At 35.2% G+C, this 24,388-nt stretch overlaps 1 protein-coding gene across 3 annotated transcripts; it reads left to right on the top strand.

Annotated features, from left to right (window-relative positions):
* Positions 1–400: 400 nt before the first annotated feature.
* On the top strand, positions 401–24,329 carry LOC114881288. Of its 3 annotated transcripts, XM_046289861.1 has the most exons (4): positions 401–477; positions 14,261–14,440; positions 23,678–23,793; positions 24,247–24,329. In XM_046289861.1, the coding sequence occupies exons 1-4, from the start codon at positions 432–434 to the stop codon at positions 24,259–24,261; spliced, it is 357 nt and encodes a 118-aa protein (XP_046145817.1). In that variant the 5' UTR covers positions 401–431; the 3' UTR covers positions 24,262–24,329. The 3 variants fall into 3 exon arrangements, with proteins under 3 accessions (XP_046145817.1, XP_046145818.1, XP_046145816.1); XM_046289862.1 differs by lacking the exon at positions 24,247–24,329 and having other exon boundaries at positions 14,336–14,440; positions 23,678–24,057; XM_046289860.1 differs by lacking the exon at positions 24,247–24,329 and having other exon boundaries at positions 23,678–24,057.
* The last annotated feature ends 59 nt before the right edge of the window (positions 24,330–24,388 follow it).

The following is a 24,388-nucleotide window of genomic DNA, read 5'->3' as shown; positions in this document are numbered from 1 at the left end:
TCGAAAGTTTCCACCACCACCGTTGCGTCGCTGAGCTGAACCCCCTCCACCATACATGGGCCCTTCGTCGTTCGTCGCCATTACAGAATCATTCCGAATACAACGGTCGAACGGTATGGACGTGTTATAATATACTGACTCGTACGTTTCTTGGTTTAAAAAAATTAACCTATGTTAACTTGTGTATAAACGTGTGTTAGGTCTAGTTAGTTATTCAGTGTTACTAATTAACTTTTTGTAATTATACTTTGAAATTGTATTAATTTCGGTTGTCGGCTTTTTTCTGTAGCTGTTTGTTCGGGTATCAAGAATTCTGAAGTTGCGAATTCGGTGCCCGTTTTTCGCGTAGAAGGCTTTATCGAAGAATCATCGTTTTTGGTCGACGTTTCTTTATGTGGAAACGAAAACTGTAAGCAAATCGAACTTGGAGAATGTTACTACCCTCAACCTGTAGACCACGGGCATCTTCGAATTCTGGTAAGTGATACAGTTTCTATTTCCTTTGACATTGTATCTTTGCATGAAAATTTTCATTCTGCGTTTAATAATGATTGGTGTCGGCAGAAGCGAATCAAGTAAAGGGGGCATTTTCCACGATCAGTGGCGTACTCAGGATTTAATCTTGGGGGGTGCCGAGTAAAGGGGATCAAATTTTTTATGGTGTAGTGCAAAAATTGCCAGTGTACATACTTCACAAATACTGATACTGAAATTTCTTGAATCAGGCGATGGAAAGATTTTTAATACACATTAAATAAAATCCATTAGTTTATTTTAGAAATTTATTTACAAAATAAAATCCAGTTTTTTTTTCTTCTTACACAGCTCTTCGATTACATCATTTACACTTATATTAATGTTTCTGTGTATGTACAACATAGCCAATCCATTCAGTCGTGGTTGTGTCATTGTAGATCTTAAATACATTTTTAAAATTCGTAAGGTAGAAAATGATCTTTCACTGACGCACGTTGTAACCGGAAGTGTTGGCAATATTTTTAATAAATAATAAATATTAGGATATATTACTTGGTCACATTTTGAAACCGCATCAATGGCATTTATGCATGGAGCTGTTCTAACCGTTTTTTCAAATTTTGCACGCCACAATTTGAATTCCGCGTTTAAAATTGCTTGATTTGTGGAAGTCAAATCACGTGCATAAAATTCACACAACTGACGAAAATCATCCATTAGACTTGCTGTTGAAGCGTCTTTCCCATTTGGTAAAAGAATAAGAAAATGTTTCAACATGTTGCGGTGTCGAGTGAAACGTTCATGAAGTTGACTCAATATTTGGTCAACAAATGGAATAAAAATATTTCTCCTAAAATACTCTTCTGTAGAATCGGCTGGAATATTGGACCTTAATGTTTGTTTCGATGCAGTTCTTGGCTTTTTAATGTCAATCTTAAATTTATTGGCTTTTATGCAGGTTTCATCGTAAATATCTTTAAAAGTAGAATCGGGTGCTTTACGAATAGTACTTAATTGAGTCACAACATTATCAACAAAATTTAGGGCAATTAAAAGATCATTACTAGACTTTTGCAGAATTTTAGACAGTGGTAAAGTGTACGCAAATATATTTTTCAAGCTAAATAAAGATATTATAAAACCAAATTCACACAACGAATTATTTAACAGTTTTGCATTAGAAGACGAGTCTCTGTCTTCCCAAGAACTGATTGTTTCAAGACTACGAATCACTGCATCATATAATTCCACCATGGTCATGATGGCTTCATGACGTTCCACCCACCTAGTGGGACATGTCCGTGAAGTTGGCATATCATTTTCCAGCAGATCAAAAATTAAAGGGACTTCTTTTCGCATGCACTCGAGTTCTATAGTTCCTAATAGTTTTTAGTGATAGTTCTGCTGATTTTATCCAAAAAAACATCGATTTGCTAACTTCCCGTAGCAGATCGTTTTCCGGCAGATCGTTTTCCAAATTAAAGGGAATTCTTTTTGCATGCAGTCGAGTTCTATAATTCCTGATGGAATTACTGAGTATAGATATTGCTAGCTATACGAATTGGCGAGAAATATATAAAAATTGAACTTTGAACAAAATTAAGTATAGTAAAATAAAATAAAGTAACATAAATAAACTAAACTAATATAAATCACCTCTTTATTACCCTAAGCAGATGGAATAAAATAACATAAAATAAACTTGGATAGGTTTACTTGTAAGAAGCGATACAGTTAAATAGAGAGCTAGAAATTAAAAGAAATATAGTAATGATTGAATACAAAGATACAAAAAATATTTTCTCTAATATGAGTTGAAACGAATACATACTGAACTAAAAAAACTTTTTCTTATACATACTTATCCTAGATAGAATAAAACTAAACAATAAAAAATAAAAAGCTTTCTCTTATATATATTAAATCATAAACTAAAAACCAAAGACCAGAAACTAAAAACCAAAACTCTAAACTAGGTATTTTCTCTTCCCTGTGCTAGACTAATATAAAAGAAAACTTTTTAAGAAGGTTTGTTCGGCACCAACGTTAATAGAAAACAAGCATAAAAAATATAAAAACAAATATAAACGGAAGAAGAAACGAATATAAAAAATATATGAAAAGAAGCATTATAATAGAAATGAATACTAATATTAAAATTAAATTATGTCACAAACTCGTCATTGTTAAATATCGCATATTGCATATGCGATTACATGTGGACGTATAATCGTATGGTATTAATTGTTGCCCTTTTGTTAATTAAGTCGTCAAATTTGTACCAATATTCACCTGCTAATGTATACGCAACATAGTGCTTTTTCTCTTTACTATAATCGACTATACCGATTAGTATATACATTTTCTCACCGATTGTCACGATTTTTTTAAGTGAATTCAGTTTGTGAGTAATGAATTTATCTTTGTTCGGATAATTACTGTCAGTCACAACAGAAGTGTCGATTATTAGGTGCGGCCCATATTCTGTCAAACTCGCTGTTTTCTTTTTGCAGTTAAAACAAGTCTTTTCAATTGTTATACAATCATCGATTGCTTCTTGTATTAGATGTAGACCACCGCAAAGAATCATATCAATGTTCACGTTTAATAATTGAAATTTTCTGTTATTAACATATCCGCAGGAACATTGAATCTTATAAGAATGACTTGGTTCTTTTTCAAAAAGAAACTGAGCTAAATGAGCAGCATTGCATTCAGCAACAAGGCGTTTTATATTTCTCGTGTAGGTCGTGAGAGTGTTTTGAAAAATTGGAGTCATTAATAATATCTTAGCTCTTTGAACATAATTGTCTTTTGTTATTTTTTTTTATTGCTGACATTCTAAGCAAGATTTATAATTGGATAATCGGATGACTGTACATTTCCGCGATAGGTCTTATTTGCTAAAAGCCCACTGACAACGACCTGAAAAATCGAATCAAAAGCACACGTTTGCATTACATTTAAATTGTAGTCATTTACACGCACCGGTCCCGAAATGTTTCCGTTTAAAAGAACTGGGATTTGACCTATTTTGGAAACATTAATATAGACCCACTCGCTTTGATCGTTAGGTTTGATCATCGCTTTGATTGTTAGGTTTTATGTTTTTATTTAAACCTCTCCATTCTTCTTGAACATTCCATTCATTGTCAGCTGGAATATTTTCGTCTGTTGTAAATAGGTTTCCTTTATAAGGTATATCATTTATTACTTTCGATGAATCGAAAATATAATTATTATCGTTTATAGTGGAGTTTTGAGCATCGTCGAAACAGCTCTGTAAGGTGTACCATTGGAATCCTTTGACTTTCTCTTCTGTTATTGGCGATACGAATTTTGCTGAAGTCTCCTTTGATATTAAATTATTTGACTTATCTTTCGTATTATTATTTGGAGTACTACATACATTTTTTGGAGTTACACCAAACGAGATTTCAACATTTTTAGTAGCGTGCTGAAAGTCGTTTACCTCTTGCAACTTTGTAGCTTCAGAATCACGTTCTGCTTTTGGGAATTCATAAACATCGGTGATATTTTGCTCTTCCGATTCTTTGCAGCGTTCCTTTAATTTATCATCAATACGCTGTAGATGTTGGAGCACGAATCTATCTATCCGCATCGGAATTTTACCTCTAAAATCACGATTTTTTAAATCAGAAAATTCTGACTCAACTGCAGCTGAGGTAGGGGTTACCGAGCCTCTCCGGAAGATGGGCACCATAATGTTAGTCCATAGTGGTACATATGGAAGCAAATATCTTTTTAGCTTTTTCGCGAAGTCTACATTATAGCATGCGTTCAACACATCACCGTTCGTCGACTGATCAGCAATATCTACTGCTAAGTTATATAAATGGTCACTCCACAATTTCCAGCCTATTTTCCCGACTTTATTTTCTTCAGGGTTCTCTTCTGCATCAAATTGTTTTTCTTCATCAGTTTCGGCATTAATCTCATCATCATCATCATCATCATTTTTCAATTGTACGCCTTTTATTTTATCGTTTAAAAATCTTAGTCGTTCAACAGATGGCAGAGGCTCGTTATTTACATTTGATCCGATACATTTGCTGAGGGAAACAACGATAATCGATTCTATAAAGTACGACAAATCTTCTAAATTTGAAATTTGAGTAGCTTTTCCAATGCATTTTTTTATAAAATCGCCGTACTAAGCTCTTATTTTTTCCTTTTAGACTTGACCATTGCGTAATCATTGCCGAGAGGTGACATATGTCTAATCTCATAAAAGTAGATGGCAACGAAGTCGATTTGTTTACAATAGCATTATAACACTTTTGTAAGTAATCATTAAAGCTTGAGCATCTGCCAAATATTTCTGCAACTGCAATCAATAATGACCAACCAAAATCAGTAACGACGATAGGTGGGATTGGTGCGTTTATAGCAAGAATTAGGCGCAAAAAATTAGCTACAATGAGAGATCGTTGATCAGCGGAAACCATCTGGAACGTGGGCATGCTACCTTCTTTTGTCACGAGTACACACTGATAAAGAAAAATGTGTGGCTCGTGTGATTTATCACGCTTTGCAATACCGCCTGTAGCATCAATAGCTAATATTGCGTTTGGATCTTTACGACACCGGGATATATATATCTCCAATTGTTCGGGTCGCCAATAAACACAGTTAAATTTTAGCAATGCGACGTGATGTATGCATCCAACAAACATACCATGTTCAGCACTTTTCAATAAATTTAATGCAGGGTTTGCAAATTTTAAACCGTATTTATCCAAAAGTCGCTGTTCTTTGGCTTTTCGGACAACTTCATTACTTGGCAAGACCGGTGGGTTTTATCTCCAAATTTCTTTATACGTCCAGCTTCTTTTCGACGCCAAGTCACAGCATCTGCACATCTATTAATAAGGAAGTCAGCAACTTGGAGACGACGTACGCCTCTCAACTGCCTTCGTTTTTTTCCAGAATGAGCTTTAGGTCTAATGCCATTAATGTGACATTTGAAAATAACATCGACATTTTTTCCCGGTTCTTTTATCAAACTTCCGCAAATTTTCGCGCTACATTCGCAGCGAAATCCCTCAAATGCCAAAAAATATTTTGCAGTTGCACTTCGGTAGACGTTATTATTTTTAAAAACAAACACACAATCAAGATGGTGCTGTATCCAAATTGCTTCAGCAACTATGTCCGCCCACCCTTCTCGCAATTTTCAATACGTACGCTTACCATATATTTTCTTTTGGGGTCGGATGACGAGCCATTTTTCTTGTGATATTACAAGGTTGATATTAATCGAGATAAAACTAGTTTGAGTATCTGTACTTTGATCTACATATTCTGTTGTATTAAAATCATTATTGCTTATAAAGTTAGTCGATTCTTGCATTCGAATATTAAATGTTTTTAAAATAAAATCTTTAAAACCCTGATGATTATTATTAACGATCGTATGAATATGTTTTGGCGTGATCCTCAATCCTTTATCTGCCATAAGTTCTGAAATTCTCTTATAAACTTCATCGGAAGGTGGAAGAACGCGCCCTTTTTTATCAATAGTACAATACTTAACATTCGACAAAATTTGTTGTAAAATAATTTTATCATATGATAATTTCCTCATTTTTAAAAGGAATTTTTCTTTCTACGTTCTTTTCTTTTTATTATTCGTAAATGACAGTTTTGTAAAAACGAGCGATGTAAATTTGTCGAAACGCAAAAAAATTCAATTACGCGTGTTTAAGAAAAAACTAGTTGATGTCTTCAAGGCATGTAGTCGAAGAACAGTCTCATACGCTACGTGTATGTATGTAAATACACTGAGTTGCATTGAACTTGTCGCAGTGAAGTTGGCTACAAATCGGCTCACCAACGCTGCGTGAATGCGTAGTGAATTTGTAGCCAACTTCACTGCGACAAGTTCAATGCAACTCATTGTACATACTCCAATCGAGAAACAATCGCCGCGCGGCCTCCTGTCGCCAGCTAATGGTGGGGGATGCGCAGATCGGTCGAAAATTGGTAGAAATGAAAAGTAATTTGTTTAACAACTTTTCTAATTATTTTCATAATCAGAATTTTTGGGAAGGCATTATACATGCCAAAAACTACACGCAAACTATTTCATAATAAACAGAACTATCGAAATACGACCAGCATATCATATCTATATTTAAAAATACGAGATTTCCGAGTAAAATAATTGTTTAAAAAATTTTCTAATTGTTCTTATCATCAGAACTCTTTGGAAATGTAATGTATGTCACCAGAACTACACGAGAACTCGATTACAATTAACAGAACTATCGAGAATCAACTAGCATATCACCTGTATATACGAAAATCTAATTTTTTGGGGCAAAATAACTATCACCTCTGCTCTGCTGCTAATTTTTGGATAAAATCAGTAGAACTATCACTAAAAACTATCAGGAATTATAGAACTCGACTGCATGCGAAAAGAACTCCCTTTAATTTTTGATCTGCTGGAAAATGATATGCCAACTTCACAGACATTAGTGGGACAAACTTGGCGTAGTTTTTGTCTCTTAGCGTCCGGTACATACTTATCAATATTGTCGATAAGGACTTTCTGTCTCTTAGGGGTATTGAAGAAATTGTGTACTTTTTCAATTATACCAATGCAATTTCTTATTTCAACCACAGATACAGCATTTCCTATTGCCAAATTCAAACTATGCTATGCACAATGAACATATAAAGCTTGCGGATATATAGCTGATATATGAGATTGAACACCATTAAACCTTCCGCTCATTGATGCGGCACCGTCGTAACCTTGTCCACGTAAATAGGATAAATCAATGCCATAATTACTTATGCTTTCTAATATTTTTACAGATAAGTCCTTCCCTGTAGTGTTTGTAACCGGAACAAATTGTAAGAATTGTTCACCAAGCTTGTTATCATTTTCTGCGTCTATAGTATACAGTAAAACCTGGATATATGCAACAAAAGTTTGTCTGGATATATGCAACATCGCTATCCCCTCCACTTGGGGGGAACCCCCTAAGCCGAACCGAGCCGCTCGGCGAGGAAACCGTGTAATATGATCCGACCGTAATATCGGTGTGACTAATACTAATTGAACGATAAAACTTTTTTATTTTTAACTTTTTCTTAATAAAACTTTTACTAATGCATTTGTGAGATTTTTCTGATTAAAATGGTATCAAACACGATATGATTTGGCTACATATGTATAAGGCAGGCCGTACACCAAAGATACATGAAACACGCAACATGCAACATGCAACACGTCGCATGTTGTGTACGAACGTAGAATAGGTAACGCGGCACGGTACAAACGATTTGTACGGACGCAGAATCGACACCTCGCTTGGATATATGCAACGTTTGAAACCCGAGTCGACGCCGCAACCGGTTTTCATTTCCAATCCTCCTTTGCTTTTCGCCAACTTTTAACATCAATTTTAGCAAGTAATTATAATTCAAACTATATCGTGTTTGGTATCATTTTAATCAGAAAAATTTCACCAATGCGTTAGTAAAAGTTTCAGTAAAAAAAAGTCAAAAATAAAAAAGTTTTATAGTTGAATTAGTATTAGTCACACCGATACGTTTCGGCTCTTTCCTTTGATCATCGGACCTCTCTCTCTTTCCACCACTGTCTGTTCTTTTCTACGTTCACGCTTGGCTGCTCGTCGCGTGTAACCCGAGATTCGACACCTCGACTGGATATATGCAACGCCTGGGTCCCAATGTTTGTTGCATATATCCAAGTTTTACTGTAGTAGAAATATCACAAGTTTCATCAGCAAGAAGTGAAAAACATTTCGCCGAATTAATTTTTTTAACCAAACGATTCAAAATGATTTCGTTACAAACGTTTATAATTTGGTTTTGTATATTCCAGCTAATATAAGTAGCGTTTTTGGGAGCATGTTTAAAATGTTCAGTGAGGTTTTCATCACCCGCATCGACTCGCATTCTTAATAAAGCTCGAAAATTGCCTTCATTGGCAACTGGCTCGTGTTCAAATGAAAATTCTCCATAATCGCGATGTCCTCTCAAAGGTATATGTATTTTGCCGACCACATAAAATTACCGTTTTTATAATCGGTTCTAATCGTTTCTGATTAACTGCAGCTTGTCATACCTTGCCTACATCAATTTGTCGATCAACTGAAAGACATTTTCCATCTTTAATATTTTTTAGTTTTTCGTAAGCTGCTATGTGATAATTTGTGTTCTGGTGATGATTAAATTTTTCAATGGCTTTCTTCCAATTATTATAACCTTGCGTAACTAACTGTCCAGGTATTTCAGATTTCGATTTGCCGACATTAGCTGGTGCATAAAAAACATAATATTTACAGTATGTACTATTTTCAACTTGTGAGTACGTAAGCCATGTAAATTTCTCAAACCATATGTATTGAAAACTTCGGTTGTGATTTGCAACACAAGTTGTGGGGAAATTAAAATTCGGTTCCGGCTTCCACAATTTTTGTACAATATCCAAATTATCGTTAGAATTAAATATTTGCTCTTTTAACAATGCGAGGTCGTAAGAATTATGAATAACTAAGGAAGCACGATCATCCGAATAACTCGATGGTTTTATTTGACTTACGACTGGGGAAACCGAATCCAAATTTGTATTAACATCTGGATCATCCATTTTTGGTTTCTTTTTAAAATAGTTTAATAAAGTATTCTGCGTGCGTTTTTCAGCCATAATTTAAGGTACAAAATCTAAAAAATGGTAATTATTGAGATTAGGTTACACCTCACCGATTTTGATAAAATTTAAATATGTTGTAAAATTAGACATTTCGAACAACTTTTTCCTATACATATAACCGCCGCTCGGCCTTAGTTTTCGAGATATTTTCGAAAAACTGTTGAAACTAACATATTGAATTCTGGCCATCCGTGTGTGTCCGTGACAACGTATGCATCAGTATGGGATTGCCGCTTTTCTACTGTTTTTGCAGGCAGCAGCACGGCGACCGACACCAATATATATGTATATACATATATTACGGGTGGGCTTAAAAATTAAATTTAACTAATTTTCATGATTTTGAATCTCCGTACGTGTGTCTGGTCGCCTAACGGCGACCAGAATATCACTTTACCCTAACCTAACTTAATTCACTGATTAGGAAGAGTAGATTGGGTTAGGTTAGGCTATATTAAATTCCCAGGTGCCATCATAGCTACGATACATTGAAATCATGAATGCAGAAGTACACAAGGTATATATTGGTCATTGGTCGCCGTGCTGTTGCCTGCAGAAACAGTAGAGAAGCGCCGATCCCATACTAATGCGTACGTTGTCACGGACACACACGGATGGCCAGAATTCAATGTGTTAGTTTCAACAGTTTTTCGAAAATATCTCGAAAACTAAGGCCGAGCGGCGGTTATATGTATAGGAAAAAGTTGTTCAAAATGTTGAGTTTTACAATATATTTAAATTTCATCAAAATCGGTGAGGTGTAACCTAATCTCAATAATTACCTAGAAAATTATAACAAATCTTTTACAAATTTTAGTTTAAAATGTTGCTAGAGAATTTACTTACAGTGAAGACTACTCCTTAAAGATGAAAAACTAAGTATCAAGTTCAAGATATGCTTTTCAATAAACTCAATGCAAAATCAGACCACAAGCATCAACCAGACAACAATGTTAGATGTTGCTTAGCAACGGCAAATAACGACGAAACGACTATATATGTATACGCAGCCACAGATGCACAACGCAGACACAATTCAGTATATTAGCATCGGCATTTGTTTTGCAAATATCTCGGACTCTGACCTAGTGTGCATGCCTTATATGTTATAGGATAAAGTTGTTAAAAATGTTGAGCTTTATAACATATCAAAAAGTCATCGTAATAGGAGAGGAAGTAGCTGTTCTATAATTTCACCAATTTTCTACCGTTCTCTTTCCTTTTTTTTGGAGGGGGCCAGGGCCCCTAGCCCCCCCCCCCCCCCCCCCCCCCCCCGAGTGCGCCACTGTCCACGATACATAGAAAATAAGCCAATTTCAAGTTCCTTTTTCTCAGAATTTACTTTAGGCATCAACTTCCAATTACTAGAGCATCTAGTGTATCATACTAGATGCGTACTTGAGCTACAGGGAATATTGAAATACGGAATAGAAAAAATTATACAAGCTTATACATGTGTGGATTTATTTGAACTCTAACCTTTAATATAAAAGATGCTGCTAATCTTATTGTAAGCCGAATTTCAAAAAAATCTTTTCCTAAAATATGTATTACCCTTAGTAATCTCTAGTACTCATAGTACTCTATAAAATGATACTCTCCAACTCCAGTCGCCGACATGCTTCCCCACACCATTAATGATGCACCTCCGTGCTTGACTATAGGTGTCAAGTTTTCTTTTTGATATGCAGTATTCGGTCTTCGCCATACATTCCTACGAGGGGCATCAAAAACACAAATTTTTGTTTCATCTGTAAAAATAACGCGTTTCCAAAATTCTTCTGGCTTTGAAACATACTTTTTGGCGAATTGCAATCTCTTCTTTCTATTTGTAGCATTGATCCACGGTTTTCTCCGACTCTTTCGACTCTTAAAACCTGCTCTATGCAGCACACGTTGAACTGTATCGACACTGACAACTTTTCCTGACGCCGATTGCACGTTTTCCCGCAATTCAGGTCCGGAAATTTGAGGATTCTTTTTAATAGCCCTTACAATACTTGTCTCTTCACGGGAAGTCAATTTCCTGGGTCTGCCTGATCGCGCTTTATTTATAATCATATTTTCTTCTTTAAATTTTTTCAGAATATACTGTATTGTACTTCTAGATCTTCCTATTATGGTCCCTATTTTGCGCTCGGATTTACCCTCTTTAAATAACTTAACAATAATTTCACGTTCGGATAGAGATGTTTCACATTTTTTGCGATTCATGGTGGATATTAATTGCGTACTTACTGAAGACGGACTGTGCGGAATTGTTGCTAGTTGACGAAACATAATCGCTACTGAGAATGCTGTTTTTCGCTTGTTTTAAACGAATTCAATTCAAAAGACGAAAAATTGAAATTTCGGGTAGAAGCTTTCGAGCGACTAGATTTTTACTTTTACAGTAGTTAGATATTAGCATGACTATTATCTCCAATTTTTTTCAGATTTTTAGGTGTGGTGCAACGTACTTACAAAAATCAAAAACCGTCATTTTCGGCATATTTTGTGCGATAACTTGAGAAATACCTTCAATTTTTACATTTCCTTTATGTAATTAGTGGATTGTGTGATTTTTTATATTTTTGCGTTGGATGGAGCAAGATCTGAATGAAGGGAATGAAGTTAATGTAATTAATTGAATATGTATACGCACCTTATCTTCTGAAATATTAGAAAGTTTTTCAATGGGACCGGTAGATAAGTTGGTAAGGTCTCCGACTGCGGAACCGCTGGAAACTTTTTGTCGTAGGTTCGCGCCCCAAGAAGTCCAATTTTTTTTTTCCCATGAAATCATTTCTTTCAATTATTAATTACATGATAATATACAATATTCATTTAAAAACGTTTAAAAAGTATTTTTAAAATATTTTATCATTAATTGTATATAATTTTGGAGCACTACCGGTTCTCCTATTGTGTGTTGTTCTAACTACGGATAGTTTTCAATATTTTATCAGTGGGCTAGATGTGTGGTATTAATTTACGATGAATATGGAAGACTATACATATACATTTTACCTTATTTGAACATAATTTTGTAATTGGTGATACGTTATGGCAAACATGATCGCTGATATCCTGAATCCACTTTTTAGTTTTGTCGTTTTTGCATCAATATACCCTGTTAGACATAAAATTATTTAACTTTTTTGGTTTAGAGGATGTGCACATGAACTTTCGTATAGGAATACTTATCTTTTTTTTTTAGGACTCCCATTACGATATCCGTTTGACGTGACTTATAATTTTAGTCCTCGTCACTGTTCTCGTTAATGACGGGTACTATTTCGTCTTGGCGGAATATAGTACTTAAAATCTCGGCAGGTCTAACAATCGTGTCTTGGTACCGCGCGGGCGACAGGTAGTAAATGATTGCTGCTACGTGTGAGCAGCACCCGATGGTACGATTACCATTTGCACATTCGCAGCAATACCGTTTTATACCCGAAATACTAATTGAGTTTGGTACATAATCTATATAACAACGATAGGTTTTACTATTTATGTGACGCGACTGTACTTGGAATTTAATGATATTGTTTTTTTCTTTCAAGCTATGGATATTAATGTTATTGTCCGCGGCCATTACTTCTGCTAAATATGAAACTGCTTGTGATAATTGATATGACCCGGTAAATAAGATTTTTAAGTCGTTCTCTGTCAATTCCGGAAAATCTAATAATTGAGTAGCTGATATCTGCTTGAATGGAATTTTGCGTCGGTTCCAGTGATACTTTTCAACTTCTATGGCCAATGTATTTTCGTTAGTTTCATTTTTCATTCTTTGTACTATCTTGTGGGAAAGTCCTACATCAGAATTTAAACGTTTACCAAATCTGTTGTTTAAAAAGCAAGCGATTTTACAAAACAATTTAACTTGAGGCAATAATTTATTATCCATTTGATGATGCAAAAGTTTATACTTCTGACCTATGATGCCGTGAATTGCTTCAACGACCCAACGAATTTTTGTGACATATCTAGATGCGTTTGACTCTGCAGTTGTGAGCTGATTACGTTTTCCTTTCAAAGCAGGCATCAGTACTTGAAAACCTAATTCTCTCAAATATGATTCTACGTCACGAAATCCTCTATCCACGATGCAAATGTCTCCGCGTTTCATGAGATTTTGTAAGCCATTTGGGTCTTGCAAAACGATTTTCATTATTTGGGCATCATTCTGATTCGCATAGAAGGGTCCAAGAATATCAACAACATATCCATTTGTTGCACAGGTGGTAAACGGTTTACACAGCGGAACTTTTTTCTGACCAGAATATGATTTCCGCTGATACTCGTTATTACTACTTTTTTGATGCCGAATATATGTGCCATCGAAAATCAATGCTAATTGATTTGTAATATTACACAACTGTTTAGCAATATCAGAGGTTTCATTATATATTAAATACTCGCGAGAAAAAGAACCAAACCCGAAGTGATTAGGTAAAATATCTTTCTGAAACGAAATTAAAACCGATTTACAAAAATTCGATACTTGTTGTTCGTGCTCCAAACCAAGAATTGCTGCTATCATGATATTTGAGTTACCCGTACGCAATTTGAATAAAAAAACTACAATGACTTGAGTAATATTGCGAGTTTCTGAGTTTCGCATTGAAGTCAATAGTTCCCGAAGACTAATGAGATTGTCCCATGTTAAACCCGTAAATACTTTTAAACGTTCTTCCGATAACGTGAAATCACCTACTTTATCGTTGATCTCAGAATCGCTGTTAATTGCAATCAGTTCAAAGTGATCTCGTAATTCATTAATTTCTATTAAACTACTATTGGAATAAATCTCTAACTTCGCGACAATCTTACGATATAACCGTTTGTTTAATAAGTGATTAGGACAGCACCGATTCCCTTTAGGCACATATAATCTACGCATCACAAATACCTGCTTCCGCGTTTCCAATGGCACGCTGATGATACCTTTCTTGGACCCACACACGAAACAATATGCATGTGAAGCAATTACCCGTGAAAATGGCATTTCAATATATTGCACATTCGAGTTATCAGCGATACTAAAGTCTAAAACAAATGACGGGTCTTCTACTGTTGGATCAGAAAAGCTCGACGATTCTTCAAAAGACGAGGATGTACTTGTAATAACTTCCGATGAAACTTCCCGGGATGTTCCAGCTACCGATGATTCGACAAAAGATGTGGTGGCTGAAGATGTTGAGGCTTGTAGTGATTCAGTTAAGGATGTTTCGACATTGGATGCAGTTACTGAGGACATACTAGGTGACGGAATAAAGGGTTCTGTATTTGCAGGCTCTACTATATTAACTTGCATACTTCTATAAATGAAAAGACGGCACTTATTGCAAAGCATATCACCAACAGCGGCTATGTGAACCTGGCACCCGACTTTTAAAAAATTAACTTTTTTTTTTTCATAAAACGGTAGTATATCGTTTGTAGTTGATTGTAGTAAAAATATTTTCGTTTGTAGTTGCATCAATTGATAAATAAACAAAATTGAAAAATTGACCAGCACCCGACATTGAGATATTTCAAATCTGTTTTTTCCATGTGATAGGGAATCGTTTGTAGTTGTTTGTAGTGAAAAAAGTTTCGTGGGTACCCCATAGGTGTGGGTACTGGAATAATATATAAACTGACATAAAATAATTTGTAACGAAAATACAACCTAGTTCTAAATGCACTGAATAATATGAAATACTTTCTATTTTCTTATTGTAATAATTTCTATTACATTTATACCAACATTTCATAACTGTTAATAATAAAAGCTATTTAATCGTTAAATAGTATACTAAATACATTTCAATCTTTTCGGAGGCGGTGCAAAATTAAACATAGTCGAATAAATGATGCTGTCAATAACGATTTGATCGCGGTATGGCGAACTTGGTAATTAATAATTATTTTATATTTTATTTTATTTTGTACTTTTTAGTGCATCTCGAAGTTTGTTGTAGTTTGTTGATAGAAATTATTTTATTTCACACTTTTTAGAGGAATGAACGGAATTGGTCGGATATCGTAAGGTGGTTTATTGTTATTATTGGTTAATTGATAAAAGAGAACAATGTGAATAATATTGTTTTTAATATTTTATTTTTTGTTTAAGTTTGATAAGATGCAGGGTTGAAATAAAATGTGGATTATTTATGTACAGTGCACTGCCAAAGTATTCGTCCACCTTTGAAAACAGAATACCTCGCTTAAAAGTGTAGCAAATGACCGAAGGTTTCTCGATAAGCTATAAAAATTAATTTACTAAGATATGTACCTTTGTCGTTTTTAAAAATAAAAATGTGCCGAAATGGGGAAAGAAATAGTAAAAGGCAACTTTTTAACTTGTTTATCTGAACCTGTAACGAAAATTTAAAATATGACATTTGTAAATTTAAATGTTATGTGTATCCTGAAAAATTCATCGAGATCGGTCAACGCATTTAAAAGTTATATGTAATTGAAATCTCCGAAAATCGTGACTTTTCATGTAAGAACTGACTTAATCACGATCTTAGCTGAAAAGTCGCTATTTTCCGAGATTTCAATTACTTGTAACTTTTAAATGCGTTGACCGATCTCGATGAATTTTTCAGGATACACATAACATTTAAATTTACAAATGTTCATATTTTAAATTTTCGTTACAAGTTGAAATAAAAAAATAATAAATTGTCTTTTATTATTTCTTTCCCGATTTCAGCAAATTTTAATTTTTTTAAAACGACAAAGGCATAGATCTTAGTAAATTAATTTTTGTAGCTTCTCGAGAATCCGTAAGTTATTTAGTGCAGTTTTAAGGGAGGTATTGTGTTTTAAAAGTTGGACGAATACTTTTGCGGTCCACTGTATGTATATATGAAAAGGTAACTTACATAACTAAATGAAATTATAATACATACTAAAAATGATTGTTTTTAAAAGAATTAGTTATTTAGGCAAATGAAATATAATATTTATTTGGCGGCCCCCCCCCCTGCCGCCTTTGCCGCCTCGTCCTCCTCCCCTCGGGAATCTCCCGCGGTAGGGTTTTCTTCTTGTTCCCGCAGCCGTTCCTCGTTCTGTAATGTAAAGTTTGAACAGTTATGTATTTTAGAATTAAAGTTTTATTTATGACGCAAATTGGTTAATTGAGCCGTTTATTTTGAAAGGGCCTAACTCCATTCTTGATAAGAAAACGCATTTTATTCGCTTAATAATTGCCACTATTTTAATAGGAACTATAAATTTAACACCCTTAGATATACTTAGGCAGTATGATTCTGTTCCGACTATTCGGAGTTACAATAAAATGAGGAAGGACATGAGGTGGAATTGGCGTCACCGGTAAATAAATAAAACAACTGATATATAATTAAAACAAAAAAATAACTTTAATAATTCAAAACCCTAACTGACTCTACTCTACGGGTACCGGCTGTAAAAAACCCCAGTCAAAAGTGGGGAAAAAGCCTGGTCCCAGCAAACAAATTATACTAAAAGAATATATACATAAAAGGATACAACAAAATCTAATAATCTAAAACGTGAAATAAAACTAGAAATTAAAACTAACATGCACTTGCATAATCATTCAAGCCGTACTATAACTTCGCACAATCGAGAGCTCTCTTACCAATCGTATCGGATGGTGTCTCGCCGACGTCGCAACAAATCGTCGTGGTCCTTACCAAAAAACTACAAACCCTGATCACAGGTAACGTCCCGGCAAAGAGGACAAAGTGGCCGTAAAAAATGCACCACTAACTGCACGTCTAGCCAGGTGGGCAGAATCAACCGATCGCAGAACTGTGCGCACAGCTAGCCGTCTGAACCACCCACAAGATCGCCCGGCCGTGCAGATAAAATGACAGCACCTAGTTGCTTCAACAAGAGGACCCACGCCCGACAGCCACAGCGCACGTCAACGAACACCACCAGTCCAAGATCCAAAACACAATTCACTCTTTAAAAGATTTGGGAAAACTCAGAAAAACTCTGGGAAAACACCCGCACAAATTGACCGATCACGGTTCAATGCGCGGGCCCGATCCCGGGCCATACCCCGCCACCACCACCGACACGCCACCCGCGCCTGCGCAGGGTTGCGTGACATCGTCCAACCGCAGACCCTCGCACAGCGCCAAATTTAAAAACAACCGCTCGAGCAAGTATGCAATCGCGCGACGCGAACAGATTCATTAGTGTCCTATACGTGTATTTTTAAATTCATTGAAACGCAAACCCTTAAATATCTCGATTTGAAGATAAATGGACTTAGGCCACTTTCAATATAAACGGCTCAATTATTTGTTTGATGGGAACTCTGATACTTACTACGTGGCGCCTTTTCCTCCTCCTCCTGCTCCTGCTCCTGCTCCTTTCCGTTCTTCTTGGAGGTTGTTGCCGCAGTTGACGCAGCCGTTTGCTGCAGCTGCTGGTGCAGCACCGTTATTTGGTTGTGCAGTACCTGCTGCTGCCTCTCCTGCTCTACGCGTTCTCTCTCCTGCTCTACGCGTTCTCTCTCCCGCTGCTCCCGCTGCTCCTGCAGTTGCTGCTGCAGTTGCAGCATCATATTCATCATCGTTTGTTCTGAAAAAAAAAGGGGAAATATATACCTTACATCCATATTTTTGAATCATGCAGTATATTCATTGTCAATTAAAGTTGACATTATACTTACGGTTATTTGCTTGTTCCTCATCCATCTGTTTATGAAAAAAAGAAGAAAAAGAAAATATTATTAATTAAAGAAAAATAATCGGAATTTGTGGGTAAAGTTCCGAAAAGCACTGACCGTTTATTTTTTCGAAAGTTAGTATTGTAACGTTTTTTTTATACGCTAATTACGAATATCATAGTAAAAAATTGGTCACTATTTAGTCATCGTAAGTCGGCCGGCAACGCTTTCGCGAAATAATAACAAATTCTTTAAACAACATTATTATTTGCAAATTCTTGTGATGGCGACATGTCAACAAATTAAAGATAAAGTGGCTCCCAAAAGTCTGCGTACAGCATTTAAAAGAGAATACCTCATTTACAATTGGACGAAATGACTTGAGGTTTTTTGACAAGCTATAAAAATTAATTTTCTGAAATATTTGCTTTTGTCATTTTTTAAAACGACAATTTGTTGAAATCGTGAAAGAAAAATTTTTAATATTTCAATTTTTTTATGTGAGCCTATAATGAAAATTTAAAATATTTCTTTCGTAGATTCTAATAAGTTATGTGTATGCTGAAAATTTCATCGAGATCGGTAAATGCAGTTAGAAGGTCGAAAAAATTAAAATTCCCGAAAATTGCGACAAACGAAAGACATATTTTAAATTTTCATTATAGGCTCACATAAAAAAGTTGAAATATTACCCTTCACTATTTTCTTTCACGATTTCAACAAATTGTAATTTTTTAAAACGACATAAGCACATACAACTTCTCGAAAAACGTCAAGTTATTTAGTCCAACTGTAAATTAGGTATTCGGTTTTAACACGTTGACTGCCGCAGTGAAAATGGGCATTTGTTACGAAGTTGTAATTATTAAGAATAGGAATAATTAATTTTCCAATGTCAAATGTCAAGCTTTTGATTTCATACTTTACATTATTAGTATAATAACAATACTATTGTAAATAATATTTTTCTATCTTTTTCATTTAGTTATTGGAGTGCGTGTAATTTGCGATGCCGGTCACCGGTAACCCCCTCGGCAGTGAACGTGTAAACTGTGTGCGCACACTTGGACTCACTGTACGTTTAATTTTGTAACGCGTCGCCGCCATAAGAATTAACAAATAATAATGTTGTTGAAAGAATTAGTTATTATTTTGGAAAAGCGTTGCTGGCCGCCTTACGATGCCCAAATAGTTCCCAACTTTTCACTATGATATTCGTAATCAGCGTATAAAACAAACGTAAGAATTGTATGTTTTAAAAAAATATCGAGGGTGAGTGGTTTCCATAAGTACACATATTTCGGATAAAATAAAATTTTCACTTACGGTAAAATTCTTTTCTGACACTTCACAAGTTTCTGCGACTATTGCCGCAGGAATGGTCTTCTGAATTTCCCTAAAAGCTGATCAGGCCCACTTTCCCCCCCACCACTCAGCGCAATCGACGGAAAACGGATTTTCTGGAAACTTGCAGTCTTTGAAAATGACCTCTCCAAAGGGTATAGCCGGGTAAGGTAGGCAAAATGGCCCTTGAACCAAATTAAATTCAGAATGCGTCATTCGATAACATATCACAAGAAAATACTGTACATCAATTTTCAACCCCCTATCTTAAGCAGAAGACCCCCTATCTTGAATTTTTTCAGATTTTGTGTTGTGGTACAACGTAGTTAAAAAATTGATTCAATATGTACTTCATACATATTCTACAAAAACAGCAAATAAAAATTCGAAGTAAAAGTTACTTTTTCGTTCTAAATAATTGGTTTTTCATTTTTTTAACTACGTTGCACCACATCAACAAATCGGAAAAAATTCGAGAGTAATAATTATGCTAATATGTTATTACCACAGTAATATAAAAGTAGCGCTCTTACATTTTCAGTAACAAATCGCGTTTCTTCAGATTGTTTGTTCGGTTTTTCATCTTTTACAACTACAATTTGCAATGAAAATATCTGAAAAAATTCCCTAAAATACGCTACCGTGTTTGTAGTGTATCAGAATTTTTTCAGAATTTTTGGATGTTATGAAATAGGGGCAATGGGGCATGATCTGGAATCTCTTTTGGCCTCCATCACTGCCCCCCTGGTTAACCCCCCAGGGGGATGAAAATTGGTGTACAGTATTTTCTTTTGATATGCTATCGAATGACGCATTCTGAATTGAATTTGGTTGAAGGTCCATTTTGCCTACCTTACCCGGCTATACCCTTTAATTTGGCAAAGCAGTAGCGTGCACTTCTCAAGATTTTCCAAGAAAATTGCATTAAAATTGCATAATAATTGCTGTACTCCGTTATAAACAGTTTGCGTTAAAAAATGAAGAACGCTCGAAATGGTGGACGGCGTAACGTGAAATAATGGTAATCAGTAGGTTGCTGGTTCTAGTGTCGCTATCGATATTTTTTTTTCTTCTTTAATTGACTTGAATTTTTCGCCTAAAATTGATGAAATGTGTCCTCTCCTTAGCTTGATTAAAGCTGATTTCAGTAGACAAAGACAAAAAATTAATTCAATGCAAAGAAAGAAGACAGACGCACATCAAATAGATACCGCGACTGGACAAAGTAAACACGTAGCAAAGAAAATTTTATTTTCAGACATTTTCGTCTTATCTTTATAATTGTAGCACCAATGGATACCTGACATTCTTCCGATGAAAATGTGTCCAAACACGATATAATTTGAACCATATTTACTGTACATAATTCATTATGGTTTACATGATGATTTACTGTACGTGATTCATTATGTATTTATTAGATAACGTAAATATGATCCGATTTACGTCGTAAAAACGACGAAGAATCGGACTATCTTTGTACGATGCATTGTAGCCAAGTTACCAAACATATTTGTCGGTGATGGTATGAAAGTCATCGCCTTCGACTAAGGTCGAATCGACCGACCGCATCAATTTTTCAAAACATGAAATTCTTTATTTTTCACCGCATCGGTATGAAAGTGGTACTAATGGATTGCTGGTGTTCTCCCGATTAAAATGATACCTCATATCACGTAAACTGGACTACTTTTAACGAAACTGGCTTTTAATTATGCATTTAGATTTTTCACGTAACTTGGTTCATTATTGTCCAACTTATGTCGCGTTTGGTATAATTTTGATCAGAAAAACATAAGGAATCGATTGACATCGCTTCCGCAAAGATGTGATAAAAAATGTGGAAGTTAGTATTTCTACAAGAGAAAACCATTTCCTTTTTCGGACGGCATACGTGGTACAGGCACGGCCACAAACATAGAAATTCGGACCCTCGGTTGCACGAAAAGTTGTATGTACAAGTTTATTGCATAGTCTGAACGCGGCCTAACGGTAGTCTCGGGTACCGATACTACCCCTGTGACGTCGAGGAAATTCCAGGTGGTTGCAAACTGACCGTGCCGGGCAATAAACTGAGTAAGCGTTTTGACTCTGACAAAACATATTGAGAATAAAGAACCCCAAAATGAAACATACTAATCCCGAGGCAATAGAAGTAGACAATCAACACGAAAATATTTCTAGGAAAGTAGTAAACTGGTCGATGGCTTCATAAAGTTATTGTTACCACGGTTCAGTTCAGAATATTTGTAAGCTGCGGAAGCATTGACTGCAAAATACGTGTTTTATGATGTTAGGAAAAACCCGTGATTTCCATAAAACCGGACAGTTCCTTCCTATTGAAAATTAAAGTAATTTACAAGCTAACAATAATAAGAGAATGATAATAGAAGAAATAAACAATAATAATAGAATACACAACATAGAATGCGACCTAATGTACATGTCATATGTTGCTAAATCGTGTAAACCAGTGCAGCAAATCAATCCTGAAAAATTTAAAGAATGTTATATGCACGGTATTTATCTTACGTCGCATGTTGCATGTTTGATGCATCTTTGGTGTACGGCCTGCCTAAATGATGTGTACGAACGTAGAATAGGTATTAAATCCATACCATTGCCCTCATTTTGGTTCTTCTTTATTCAAATTATCGAAACAGTTTGTTTTGTGGACAGCTGTAATGACAACGGTACCCAATGAACAACAAAACTCCACTCTCGTAGAGTTGAGAGATATACATGTTGCTAGTTCGACTCGAAGTGAAGAATACTTTCGGGAACTAAAACATCAAGTTTTTTAGAAAGGGTAAGGCTATCAGAGTAGACAAATTTCTCGTTATTCATCTTAGATCTTTGATGGGAATTACTAAACTATTGAATGTACCGAAAAAAGAAACTAAGAAAAGAAATCTTCCGCTAATAAACTCACGTGAAGAAGTAGCCACTGATAGCACAAGAGGATCTGAATATTTTCTTGACAATTCGATCGAGTCTCACATTGATAAATCGGAGGACTTGGTAAAAGATGTAACAAATGTTTTACCCCAATCGGGAGATATTATTTACACTGTTCCCTCGGAAACATCCTTTCTTAACGAGACCGAAAATTGGAAAGGTCTTGTTAAAAAGACAAATCCAATTAAATCAAAAATATCAGATAGAGCGAACAAACGAGGTAAATATCTCACTGCATGTCCTGATATCGAGATTATTCACAAACGGCCAAAATTTACCCCAGTGGTACCGATGCTTGTAAATGGAAATTCTTTAAAACCAATAAATATCGGTAAACAGATCGTTAGCGTACGCAACACATGTGCGTTCGATTCTACTATTCAAAGCATTTTAGTTGCTTATCATGATTTCCAAACATATTCCGTGTATGTATCTTGCAAAAAGTAACATCTACATATCTACATTTATTCACACACTGTCAATGATGGGTGTGTCGACAAAATTATATAAAGAACAAGGACGTATCTTAAGTGACACTAAAGCAATGAAAGATGGAATAATTGATTGCTCGATTAACATTTCACATCTGCAGGAAAAATTTATTCTTCGTAATGTGCCGTCTCTTGAAACAACCGTTCGATGCACTAATTGTTTAATAGAAGAGTCAATCATTACGCCGGTATTATATCTTAACCCAGCCTTTATATATAGATGCGGCCTGGCAGGTCTACAAGAAGCCGTAAATGAAGCTTGTAAACCAAGTCATACAAACACGTGTTCACGATGCAAAAGTACCAATATTACGAAAATTCATTCGGGAGGCAAACACATGGTGCTTAACATCGAACATGTTGGAAACGCTTTGCTTTCAGCTCGAATGAATTATCCCAATTGCAGAAAACAATTTACAGTTGAGGAAATACCAGAAAAGCTGGTTTACGATAATTATACATATAAATTTGTTTCCGCGATTATCTACATTGATGCTCATTACTTCGCGATCATTAAACGAATTACTGGTAAGTGGGAAATTCATAATGATTTGAAAGAACGAGTCATGAAAGCCACTGCGCGAACACTTCTGCAGAAACATAATATATATCCATATTTTATTTTATGCCCAAGTATCCAATACAGTCACTGCAAACACCTAGAAACCATTCCGAACAAGTTGGAAAAGACGGATTTGAAAAATATTAAAAATTGACGAAGTTGGCTGATGGGTATAAACAATCATGTATAACTTTTAAACTATTCAACTACAAACGAAACTTTTTTCACTACAAACAACTACAAACGATTCCCTATCAGATGGAAAAAACAGATTTCAAAAATATTAAAAATTGAGAAAGTTACCTTTTTGAAGTATAAACAATCGGCTGTAACTTTTAAACTATTCAACTACAAACGAAACTTTTTACACTACAATCAACTACAAACGATATACTACCGTTTTATGAAAAAAAAAGTTAATTTTTTAAAAGTCGGGTGCCAGGTTCACATAGCTATCAGTCAATATACATAATCGTTTTTTTTAGGAGAATCATATCATTCATTGATGTATTTATTCAGAATTCCTGTCTGCACCATATCCAAAATTATTCCGGAAGTATGCAAAGCTTTGTACGATACACTACATGAGGAATATTTAAAGGTAAGGAAAGAGAAGGATTTTATTTAAGTAAAAATGAACATGTTTTAAAAAAGTCACTATAAAAAATGTTTATTATAATTGATAGAATATAGTCGCGTCTACAGTTTGTGGTGATGAATCGGAGGAGAACGACGTTGTGGAAGATGTTGAGGAATCCTCTTCATCTTGTATATCCACGATTGCTCGTTGCACAATTTTTCGTAATTTTTTTTTGCTTTCTGTGTTTCTGAAATTTCTCAACACTGAGGCAACATAATCTCAGAATATTTGGTCATCGTCGTTTGACTCCGAAAGGATTTTTGTGCACCTTCGCAGAATATCGTCGCCTTTTCTTTTGTTTGCTCCACGATGTGGCCTCAACATTTGATTTTCCTGAATTTCTCCTGAACCTTCAGCTTCGGCGGTTGGAAGCGTCGATGAGTTTGCCTGTAATAATAATAGTCTTTATTTTAGGTCCCATCTACTTAATCGGAATGGATGCATATTGCGAAAATGTATGAAGAAAAATGGAATTTTCCTCATTGCCTTGGTTCACTAGACGGGAAACATATTGTTTTTAAGGCAACGGCTAATAGTGGGAGTTATTACTTTAATT

Source organism: Osmia bicornis, unplaced genomic scaffold (assembly GCF_907164935.1).
Source record: "Osmia bicornis bicornis unplaced genomic scaffold, iOsmBic2.1, whole genome shotgun sequence".
Classification (NCBI taxonomy): Eukaryota; Metazoa; Arthropoda; class Insecta; order Hymenoptera; family Megachilidae; genus Osmia; species Osmia bicornis.
The sequence above is the reverse complement of the archived record's forward strand: the minus strand, read 5'-3'. Positions and strand labels throughout refer to the sequence as shown.

Bases quoted from the DNA above. Each gene is read 5' to 3' on its own strand.
- LOC114881288 (XM_046289860.1), top strand. From the start codon at position 432: ATGTTACTACCCTCAACCTGTAGACCACGGGCATCTTCGAATTCTG. The intron at 478-14,260 runs GTAAGTGATACA...CTGTTGGATCAG, and splicing joins ACGGGCATCTTCGAATTCTG to AAAAGCTCGACGATTCTTCA. The intron at 14,441-23,677 runs GTGACGGAATAA...CGTTTTTTTTAG, and splicing joins AGTTACTGAGGACATACTAG to GAGAATCATATCATTCATTG.